Here is a 12,326-nt window from a genome sequence, read left to right as displayed (position 1 = left end):
CATACGTGGCAGACCACCAGGGGTTCCTAAAGACCCTCAAGAGGCTCCTCTGAGGCTCACTGGGCAAACCCAGGCAACTTCATATCTAACGCTTCTCTGATTAATACGCACACCACAATATAAGGAAGATATTAAACTAATAGAGGGCATCCAAAGGAGGGTGACAAATATGGTGAAGTGCCTTGAGGGGAAGCCGTGTGAGTAACAGCTGAGGGCACTTGGTCTGTGCAGCCTGGAGAAGAGGAGCCTGAGAAGACAGAGACCTCAGTGCAGCTACAACTTCCTCATGAGGGGAAGAGGAGGGACAGACACTGATCTCTGCTCTCTGGTGAGTGACAGGACCCAAGGAATGGCCTGAAGCTGTGTCAGAGGAGGTTTAGGTTGAATATTAGAAAAAGGCTTTTCACCCAGGGGATGGCTGGCCGGTGGAACAGGTTTCCCAGGGAAGTGGTCATGGCACCAGCCTGACAGAGCTCAAGGGGTGTTTGGACAATGCTCTCAGGACAATCACATGATGTGATTCTTGGGGATGGTGCTGTTCAGGGCCAGGAAGTGGGCTCAATGATCCTTGTGGGCCCCTTCCAATTCAGCATATTCTGTGATCTCTGGCTAATAAACACATATATCATCTTCAGCCAGGCATGCACATTAGGCCAAATTATCCCCTGTGCATCTGGTATTGTACTAAAGTAATGCTTGCTTCTTAACACTGTATTGGTGTTAAGGAGTTTTAGTCTTGATTTTTGCTGACAAGATCATGGCCATGTCCAGTATTTCCTTAAACACCCCCAGGGATAGTCACTCCACTACCTCCCTGGACAGTCCATTCCAATATCAAATCACCCTTTCTGTGAAGAAATTATTTTTCTCAGTGTGCTTTCAACAGACTGAGCAAAATTCATCAGAGCCTTTAGTGTGGGAGATAAGTTACCTCTTACCCATGGAATAATTACTCCAGATCCAATGTCTAACTTGTAAACACTTGCAGAGGTGTTTCAAGACCCTTACCTCACTATCAAAAAGGGTTTTCTCCAACAGTTTTACCTTAGCACAATAAGCAGCTGACCTTCTCTTATTTATTGCCCTGTGCCTGACAATTTGGCTGTTCATAGATGAACAAGTCACTAGCTTCCCCTAGTGACTTGTCTTCCCTTCTCCTCCTCTGGGAGAGGAGTACTGTAAATTTGCACTAGGTATTTTTTTCCCTGCCATCCCAACATAACCATCTCTGTGTCTTTAATTTCACTGAAATAATAAAACACCTATATTCTCTAGGGCACTTTGGATTACCTGACATGGCAGTCACTGAGCGTGTGGAAGAGGGAGCCAAATGCCACCAGCAGTGACCATGTCACCTGAGTGGGGAGTGCCTGTCACATGGCAAAACCTCTTGGTCTTCCTCAGGTAATCTGGAGTTTGTTACACCTCCTTACACTGTAGTGGCATGTGAAGGCTTCTGTGGTCTGGCTGTTTGTACTGAAATGAGAGATCTCTGAATGTGCAGCTTCCAGCACTACAAATGTTTCCTTATGAGTCTGTCACTACGATCAGACAGGTGCAACCTCTGATTTTGTTCCTCTGTTTTGATGGACGATTTCAGAGTCAGCCTTCTTCACTCAGGCTCTTCTTCTTGGCTGTGAATGGTGTTACAAATGTGTAAATGAATGAATCATGAATTATTCATCCACCTGTGTGTGGCTGCAGCAATTGTAGAGGCGTTGCTCCCTCAGTTCTCTGTGTGTGGCTGCAGCAGGTGTGGATGGTCCCTGCCACAGGCACCAGCTGAGGCAGCAAGTTGCAGTGAGCTAAGTGCCTTCACAGCTCACCTGGCTCCAGTTCATTGCAGCTGCTTTTGTAACACAAGGCTAACAAGTCCCACCAGACCTTTGATTGCTCTGCATTGCTCACCTCAGGTTTCCATGTACCACACAGGAATACTAGGGAATGTCCTCTAGAAGCCAAGGCAGAGTGGTTCTGGATAGGATCTGCTGTGTTCAGCATCAAGTTATACACATTTGTCAGGAGCAAGGTGGTATTTTTTATGTTATTCTGTGTATTCTGTTGCAAGGCCTGCCATCACTGAAAAATCAATAGGCTGTATTGATACAAAAATACCAATACAGGAATATATTGGTATTTTCTTCAAAACACATTGTTTTACATTCCTCAAAATCTTGATTCTGAAGGTGACTTTATGCATCAGATCCCAAAGTAACAATAGGGCTATTTGTGATTTCTGAAGGCAAAAATTCCACAGCTGGATTATTGAGATTCATCTATTCCTCAGTCCTTTCATTTGAGAGCAAAGAAAATATAGAGAAGGAAATAATTCTGAATCAGCTTGATTGCAATTCAATAAAAATTTTGAAAACTTGGTCCAAAATCACAGGGGAAGAAGCTTGCAGTGTGATGGGGATTTAAAATTTCCACAATCTCAATATCTGCTTAATGATGCTTTTGTTTTTCCTTCTTAAAATTCTTATGAAAAGGTTTGAGAACTGTTCAGCTGTGCAATATACTAGACCATGAGTGTCAGCTGTTAATTGCTGGCTTCTGGAAAATTAAGGTGTTAAGAGTCACCAGTTAGCTTTGTTGCTCTGGAATGCAGTGTAAAAGAATGCTGAACAACCACAAAGGAAGACAAACTCCCTGCCACCAAGGGTTTGTCATTTAAAGATATACAATACTTTACTAGACATGGTGTCATGGTTCCCTTTTCTATGTAGTTCTACTTCTATGATTCCTTCTTTTCACTCTCCTGTGTTCCTTAATTCTTGCTCTGGAGCATGAGCCCAACCTGCATTGCCTTTCTAGACTATTAGAGCATTTACCTGGAGTGAAAAATAAAGCACATTTTATCAGCTTGTGGGTTGTGGAAGTGATCTTCACAGCTAGATGGCAATAAAAGAATTCCATTAGACCTCCTTCAATAAAAAGTGAGAAATGCAATGTTGTGAGAGCATTAGAAGCAGCTGCCTGACTCTAATGTCAGCGACAGTCTCCTTCAATTTAAATATTTGCAATAGCCATAATTAAACACTTAGTAACTGGCATTGAGTTAAAATAGAAATACATTACATAGACTTACTGCTGGGCGGATTTTAATTTTGATTTATATCCTCCTTGGCTTTGTGCCTGGATAAGTTTTTTGATTTAAAGGCTGTTTTACACAGTATAGAAATTGTCAGAGGGCAAATTGTCTTCTAGGTGATTAACAGAATTTTTACTTCTTCTGGAAGCAGCTCCCTAAAGAGATCAATGTTATGTTCTCCTTTTACTGTTTAAAGACTGAAGAAATTTACATCTGCAAATAGAGAGATGGCCTGCCTGGGTCACTGAATCTAGACTGACTTCAGGAGGCTTTCACATCATCTAAACCTTCTGAACAGTTTTTCCCTCATCCTCTAAAACAGTGTTGAAATTGGCAATCCTTGTACATAGTTACAGTCATGTAAGAAGGCATTTTAGGAACTTGGGCTGACCATGCCTTCTGAAAAGATGCATAATGTAAACAAATATTCCTTGGGGTTTGCCCTCATTTTTATTCTTTTGGAAAAATGATTGTAGCAAACCATGGCATAGTATACCAAACCAGAAATACAGGCCTCAACATTCTTACACAGATATTTGCTATTATGCTGTAGGAGCTCTGATGATAATGTTTCTTAAAGCTTTTGATTCTAGCAGAAAAAATCATTATGTAATGAATCATTTTATCATTATAAAATAACATAAAAATTAAATTATATTATGCACATTTTTATTCTATTGTGCCTGTAAGACCCACATTTTTCTAATCACATTGTAAAGGTGAAATAAAGAATACAATTCAACCTTGTAGTAAATAGGTACACTGGGATATTTCCAGCAGGCCTGAATTTGTTCCAAATGTATTTTATCTCAGATCAGAGCGCAGTACACAGGCTTTGGCTCCACTTCTTGCTGCTGCAATGAGCTCCCTTTTCTGAGCTGCCTCCCTGTCCATGAAGCCATGCTGAAGGATTCTGAACTGTCTTTCCCGACTCTCTTCCAGTTCTTTCCAATTGTTCCATTGAAAAGAATCCTGCAGGAAAGACACAGAGATGATCAGACTGCAGGTTATACAGTGATACGTCTCCTCTTTAGTGAATATACTTCTATTTGATAATGTGCTGGCTGACAACACTGTTTGTTTGCTCACATGATTGGGAAACTTGTTAGCATCAAACTTGGTGTGATGAACAGAGTGGGTTGCCTACTTTAAGATGACTTAAACACTGCTGCAACTCTCCACAAAACCATGGGAATGATAAACTGTAACATGCCTTGGGTGGGAGAGGGGTGAGCATCCCAGTGTGGTGTGATGGGACGTGTGTGATGGGAAGCTGGGAAAGACAAGAGTTGGAGATGGGGTAAGATGCTGTCTTGATGGGATATCAAGTGTGTGGTGGTAGGAGTGGGAAGGCAGGTGTTGAATGGATGAGTCCTGCTCTGTGACTGCAGAACATGTGAAAAGAAGGTGAGGTCAAGGCCACGGCTGGAGAAATTGTGCCTAGGCAGGAGGCAGGGTGTTGTTATTGCCAGCCATGTATGGCACCATCTGCCTCTGCCCCCATGCCAGTGCTGGCAGTTGAGCAAAGGTCTGTGAACAGCAGGTCTATTGCAGATCTTTTCTCCTTATGTAATAACCAGACCTTGCTTGACACCATTCTGGTTTTCTGGGGGCTAATCTTCAAGAGTCCTGCTTGCTTTTTACGCTCCATTGTTTTTTCTGTAATCTTCTTCTGCAGGTTTAAAATCCGTTCATCTTTCATGGGTCTGTCACCGGACTGGGACTTTTTCTTTTCTTCTTGCCTGAAAAGTCAAAAAGAAATAATGAGAAAGTAAAATATTATCATCCCCACAGAATAAGTCCATCTGAGCATATATTACCTTGATAATAATGAATTTACTCTTGCTTCTGAGAACCAGTTAGATTCAAAAGATATTTAAATTATATAACTTGCATGTGGCACTCACAATTTGCCTCTTGTTTACAGAACAGCATTACTAAACCACATCAAATAATTTTTTCCCACATGATGCCATGATAACAATATCTGGAGTATTTCAATCATGACATGACATTCTTTAGGAAAAAAAAGACATGCAAAACTTGGGATAATACTGCAGCTCTTTGCTTGTGTGAACTATGGAGTGTGCCTTATATGATCATTAGTATTCATCTTGATTGCTGTATTCCTTAGAAAATAAAATATTTTTTTTCTGTGTAATGCCAATGCCCAGATACAGAATCAATTGAATGGTGATGTCTTAATTAAGGTTAGTTGCTCTGTGTGAGCATAAATTGATAGCAGCATATGCAGCCTAAAAGTAAGGCATACCAGAGGCATTATTGGATAGTCTTCCTTCCCCCTCATTTCTATTGCAGCCAATTTTGTGTCCCCTGGAATTTACATTTTATCTGGTTTTACATACTTTCACCCAGTTGGCCCAATTTACCCATAACTTCTCCATGTAGGTTATGACTCACTTAATATCCAACTTTCTCTTTTATTCAACATTGCCCTCAAATTTAGCTTAGTAAGGTCGAATTGTAGAGTTAATATTATGTAATGAGCAGCTGTGATTCTCTGGCTAGATTCAGAGCTAAAGGAAGTGTCAGATCTTCCAAGAAATGTACACAGTTGTATAGCCATGTTAGATCTGCTAGGAGCAGCTGGCAAAGGATAGTTTAATAAAATGTCTTTTTATATTTTTATGGTGCAACGTTACAATTGCTTTTATTGGAAACCAAATAAAAACTCCAAATGACCCAGAGCAGAGTGCACCAGGGCACTGTTCAGAGATTCTGTGCTGTCATTCTGTCAATGGCAGGACTAGTTTCACAGGCAAGTTGCCTTTTGAAAATAAATCTTTTACAACTGAACCCTTTTCTTATATCTTGGATGATTTCAGTATAAGACACACTTCTCAAGAAGCTGGCAGATGGGAAAGAAGGAAGAAGTACCTTCTGATGCTAAACACACAAATTTGCTTTTAAAAAGTGTCTGTATCAAGGATTCAAGGATCCAAACAGTTCTTTCACCTTGGGAGAGATGGCTTTTGCCTGCCTTGTTAGTTTTATCTCTGCTTATAGGAAACTCTGTGATAACAAGTTCTCTTCAGCACAGCCATTCCATACTAGAGGTCCCCAAATCCTTAGGAACTGGATGAAGGGGAAATATGACCTGTGCCACATTCTGAAATGAGACTGTGATAGTTAACCTTGGCTTCTCTTTTCCAGTTACTTTCCTGGGACACTCCCTGAACCCCTCTGCTCCATGTGTCATGCTATCTGGTTAGGATAAGGTTTCCTTATCCACTTTAAGACTGTGATATACTCTGCTACACTGAGATTAATTTTTAACACTATATTGTAATTCTAAAAACTGTCTGCTATCACTTAACCTGATTGATGGCATGGTTTATTTCTATGTGCACTGTATGAAGGCATTGTATTCCAAAGGATATACAAGAATGTAACAAGTAAAAGTTTTATAAAATATAAGTTTTAAGTAAATACTTGATGATTAAGTCTTGTCCATGAGAATAAACAACAAAATCTTTCCTTACATGCAAATCTAGATTCTTGTAAATAAAATTAAAGGAAATATAGCAAGAGGTTTAACATCAGGAAGCAGCAGCAGATGCTTCTATATTAACATTATGAATAGTTGCTTATTTCCAGGGTAATATTATTTCCTTTTCTAAGTGTAGTCTTGTGCCAGTCATCTACACTATTCCAAAAAGCTGCCAATCCCATAGATTTTCAGATGCCACACCATATCATAACAGAAACTCCAAGAGACGAAGGAATGAAAAAACAAATTTTAAAATTCTGGTTTTCTGTCATCAGTTGAGAACTTTGAGGGCTCAGGATAGAAAAACCTCTTATGATCTCTTTCACCTCATATAATGTATTTCCTAAGGATGTAAGTTAACAGCCAGTCAGAATGGGATAGTACACAGAAAAATCCTCTCCAGATCTATAGAAAATGATGTGATGATTTATTAAAATTCTTCTCAGCTATATTTAAAAAATGGGAAATTTGAAGATTTGAACAGAGGTTTCTCCTATAATCTGTATTTGGCTCTTCATTTTAATTTTCAAACTCCAGCTTTGCATCAAAAGTATAAAGACATAGATGTATGTAAGAGCTGTAGTCAGGTCTTAACTGACTCAATATTTGTAGGAGGTTGAGTAAAAATGACCACTTGACCATTCTAGGCAACAAAATATCAAGCAGCTAGGACTGTATTTATAAGCTCACACTATAAAATGGAGTCTTGTGCAAAAACACAAATATTTTTTTAAAAGCAAAATTGCTTATATTGAAAATAACAATATTTTAAAAAAATTTCTCATAGCCTTATTGAGTGGGGCTGTCTATACTTCACAGTATCTTGCCTTTTTCTGTAATGCACCATATAATTCTAAGTTACTGCAGTTAGCAAACTGAATGTATCCAACTGTTAACAGCTCACTATTAAGGCAGTTACTATTTTGACATTTAAGAACACTACACTATTAGACTGATTACTGTTTTGTACTAATGTGAATGATTTAAGCACTCAAAATCCGACTCTCTTCCAAAACAATTAATTTATTAAGCACCTAATTTTAGGTGGGGAAATGATTGCTATTCATAACAGTGTTTTTCTCATGTGAAGTAAAAGTTTTGAAGTTGCATAATCAAAGTTCAGTCACTAAATCACAGAATGACTGAGTCTGGAAGGGATCTCTGGGGGTCATCTTGAGCACCCTGTGTGTTTAAGCAGAGCCACCTTGAGCTGTGTGACCTGGTCTGTGTCCACATGGCTTTTGAACACCTCCAAGGATGGAGACTCAACAACCTCTCTGGAAAATCTGTGCCAATGCTTGGTCATCTTCACAGTAAAAAGTGTTTCCTCATAATCCTCTTGTCCCCTCAGTGGCCACCATTGAGAAGAGCCTGGCTTTTTTTTACAGCTTCTCATATTTCTGGTCCATCATTACTGATCAATTTCCCCCTTTGTTTCAATGATAGTGAAGGACTCATTACCTCCTCCTGCTCCTCCTCCTTTTCTTGCTCTGGCTGCCTTCACACTATTGCTCACCTTTCCCCACCTCAGGCCAAGAGAGAGGGGTTACCTTTGTCTCAGTGTGTGTGGTCAGTGCCCCTTGTCAGGGAGGGATCTGAGCACTGGCAGTGGCAGGGAGAGAAAGGATTGCTCTGCCGTCTTGGCAAACACACCATCAATTGTAATGCAGTGCTGGGAGTCCAGTGTACCATAGCATTACCAGTGTGAGATGGGGATCCAGGGAACTTTTGACTTGGTGGGAGTCTGTACATCTTCCTCACATACAAGGAAGTCAGGGAGGATTAGTGCTGCTCTCTGACAGCTTTAAACCACGTGAATGGTGAGAGCCCCAGGCTTCAAGTCCAACACGACGTAACTCTCCCCCCAAAACTCAGGTAATGTGGATGGAGGGAGCTTCAGACCAATTGGTTTGAACTACTGTGTCATTCTCAGGACATTAGATTGCAGCAATACATGTCCCTCACTAGAATGAAATGTTAATGTACTCAAGTACACATGAATGTAACTTGAGTACATTAACATGCATTCAAACACACACACAAATCTGTGGGTGCTTGAGTTTGAAAGCTGAGAACAGAATTGCTTGTCCACATCAAATGACAGTGCTGATTTTCAAATGGTGTGAAATTCTAGCAATTAAAGGGATGTCCAGCATATGTACCATCCTGCAAGCACTCACAAAGCTACTGCTGTGATAGATGTTACAGCTTGCAGTCTATTAAAGGACAATGTGTCTGTAATTTTTCATGTTCCATTTCCTATTTTGTTTAATATAGCTCATTATATACTTGCACAATGTGCTTCTCTTGTGTTGATGTATGACTGTGAATGTTATTGAAAGGAACCTGCTTGGTAGGGACCTGATTAAACTCGAGCTGTCACTAAAGCAGGTGTTTAGCATAGTTTAGCTGCCGTACTTTAGCTGATTAGTAGTAGCCTTCAACATAATGCAATTTAAGATGTAACACATAATTTTATATTGATGCATAAGGCTAACTTATGAGGACCATTGGTAAGATTTGCTATTCTATCCCTATAATGATGAATCAATTCTGTAAACATAAAAATTAGCTTTTTACACCTCCTGTGCAACATAGCAAGAATAGAACCCAAGCAATTAATCACTCACACTGGTTTGAGAGGTATTTCAGGATTCAAAATCTGCAAATAAGATTTAATACACGAAGTCCATAGTTTCTATAGAGAGAAATAAAAACTGCATGAAAGTGTCTAGCATTTGTAAATGCCATGGCCAGCATGCGATATTTCTGTATTAACAAAAATAACACCAGAGATTTGTATTCTGTATGAAAATGCATGAAATACACTCTCATAGAAAAACATTTTTGATATACTATGATGATGCCTTTTTATAGGAATTACTTCCAACATATACATAAATTTTATACATACATAAATTGCTTAGGGACCATGAAAGGAAAATGTCTTCTAACGTCTATAATGAAACATTATATTTCTTTATTTAGAAAGCAGATAGGGCTCCATTAATATTACTGTATAACTTACCAAGAATCTGACCAGATTGACTGATTGAGTCAGAGGCTTGAAATTTAGTGTATAATTTAATTTGGATTCTACTATCTTTGGCATGTTGGTCTGTTCTAAAAAGCATTTCAAATGACAGAACAAAAAGTGAATCAAAGTTTCTCATTCAAGCACAGCTTATTTCAGGATCAGAACAGTTTTAGTTCTGAATTAAGGCAAAGAGTCTAGTTTAAAGGAACCCAGCCCTATACAAAAATCACAGACTGCACATCTAGAAGAACAGATGATTCTTAATGCAGGTACCCGTGAAACAGGTTTTATGTAGTACACAAGTTCTTAATGCTTAGTCTCCATCTCTAGTGGAAAGCAGTGGCTTGAGTTATTCCCACAGGCTTTCACAATACTGAATGTTTAGCAATGATAGTATATTTCCAGCTCCAACTCCATTTCAGGTTCTTAAGTCTTAAAATCTTTTCTTGATGCATACCGTAGAAAAGAAGGTCACTGCTCTGTGGAGTCAATCCACTGCATCTGCAGTTATCAATTCATTAAATACATTAAACTATCTTCTCAAGTACTAACATGGTAAAACCCCAGTCTTTGGAGACTGGTTATCAGTAACAAACCAAATTAGAGCTGAGGCGAGTGAAAACTAAAAGAATACATCAATACTGCCTTCTGTAACTGAGATGTAGAATTGGATAATAAATGATTAACATGAATTGAACTCTGAGAAGTCACCTTTGGCAATAAACATGAATCTCAGACATGTTTAAAAACATGTGTTTGTAGCCTGATAAAATATGTCTTCTGAATGTCAGCCTGAACATCAGTTTGCAAAATAAATATGGCAAGACAAGGACTTATCTCTCAAAGCCACAAAAGGAAAAAGAAAAAAGGCAATTAGAAAGAAAAAAGTGGCAAATATTTAAGATGCAGTAAAAATGGTATAAGATCAAGAGATGTGCCATGTTGTTGTATACTTTTATACAGGCTTTCTTCCTGCTGAGCTTTATTTGTCAATAGCTTTAACTTAGATTTTAAAACCCTTGTGGAAGGGACCTGTCTTCTGCACATGTGAAGCATCTGCGATGGTTATGTATCCTTTATGACAATGATTAATAAATTTGATAGTGAATAATAAATGTTAGTCATGAATGCAGAATTTGCTCAGCCTGTAAGCAAAGAACTTCCTTTTTGATCTAATGCTATAATGTATTTAATTTATAGCTGATTATTGCTATCACAAAATCTTCTTACTAAAATATTTTTAACTTCTAGAATAAGGCCTTCCTTTTTAACATTACAGAGGAAATTCAAGGAAGAAAACTACAGCTCTAGTATTGGTTTAGATGAGAATGAGAAACAACTTTAAGTGTCAAGCTAGAATGATTCTAATAACATCAAATTAGTTCTGATTAGCTGAAAAGGAACAGAAGAAAGGCAAAACTTATTTCTAAATTTATATTATTGGCTCTGAATCCTGAGGCAATACTGTCAACACTAGCCTATGGAGTGTCCTCAGCCATAAATGATGAAAAAGATTTGTTAAATCTGATGAAAATTATTTTCAAGAATTAAGAGGAAATCTTGGCCCCAGTGTAATCCTTGACAAAAGTCATACTGATTTACAGAAGGGCTGTATTTTGCTCTCTGCTTGTTCTTCTCCTCAAGAGCTGGCAAAATATTAACAAAGTTGCAATGTCTTAAATGTCACATGCTGTTTTATACTGACTTTAAAGCAGCTGCTCGTCCAAGTTCTGCTCTGAATTGGGAAATCTGGTCCAGTTTGTCTAGAAGGAGTTGTTCCTTAGCTTGTTTTTCATGAATTATCTGATCTCTCTTCTCTTCCTCTGCTGCCTTCTGTGCTTCCTTGAGTAGGGCGAGGCGTTCACGTAGTTCCACTATTGACATTTCACCAAATAAACCATGGCCACCAGTCTAGAGAACAAGAAATATAGGTTTAAATAACACTGTAAATGCCAAAGGAAGAGTAAATGAGTAAAACAGAATATTTTGATTGTGTTCCAATTCACACTGAATATATTGTGATTTCTGAAATATAGGGATGATCCTAAACTAACTGGTATTTAAAAACTGGTTTTAAAATCTAGAGCATATCTTTCATAAAACATTTAAAGAAAAAGCATTGAAAAACATATACAATATATTTGCTCTCAAAAAAAAATTCTACTTGACTTTTAATTAGACTTTTGAATTTTTAAAATGTGTAAAACTATACTTTTTTTTTTTAAATGTGTGAAGCCCGAACAGACTTTACACTAAAAATATGCACTTTTTGTATTTATCTATTTCCAAAATATGCTGTTGATCTATACGGTATCTACTGCTTTTATATGAAATTATTAGGACTAAACAATGCTTTGCACCCAGAAAATTCAGATAATAATGTTCAAGTTTAAAATATTTGAACCTGAATGTTTAATGAAGGCTTTTTAATATCCACTTTGCAATGTGAATGATAATGAGATGTTACAATCTAAGGAGAATTTCTGCACTTTAGTTTGCAAACAAAGATGGATCATTTCCAAACAGCTTTATGAAGGCTTGAAATTTTAAACTCTTGCTCTTATATATACTTTTCCTTTCCTTCAAGTCCACCATTAAACTTCAAATGACCGCAGAATTGTATTCACAGGAAGTGAAAGGGAAATGTTTTGCAACAGGGTATGTATATCTGTAGATCTCTATACCTA

At 38.1% G+C, this 12,326-nt stretch overlaps 1 protein-coding gene across 1 annotated transcript in view; it reads right to left on the bottom strand.

Annotated features, from left to right (window-relative positions):
• Positions 1-3,895: 3,895 nt before the first annotated feature.
• CFAP99 (cilia and flagella associated protein 99) overlaps positions 3,896-12,326 on the bottom strand; it is a 48,743-nt gene continuing 40,312 nt past the window's right edge. Inside the window, exons 14-16 of the mRNA XM_021550731.3 lie at positions 11,345-11,550; positions 4,674-4,833; positions 3,896-4,063 (exon numbers count right to left, since the gene is read on the bottom strand). Of these exons, the coding sequence (XP_021406406.2) occupies positions 3,896-4,063; positions 4,674-4,833; positions 11,345-11,550 (534 nt within the window). The remainder of the gene's footprint in view (positions 4,064-4,673; positions 4,834-11,344; positions 11,551-12,326) is intronic.

The sequence above is a fragment of the Lonchura striata genome, chromosome 4 (assembly GCF_046129695.1).
Source record: "Lonchura striata isolate bLonStr1 chromosome 4, bLonStr1.mat, whole genome shotgun sequence".
NCBI classification, from domain to species: Eukaryota; Metazoa; Chordata; class Aves; order Passeriformes; family Estrildidae; genus Lonchura; species Lonchura striata.
The sequence above is the reverse complement of the archived record's forward strand: the minus strand, read 5'-3'. Positions and strand labels throughout refer to the sequence as shown.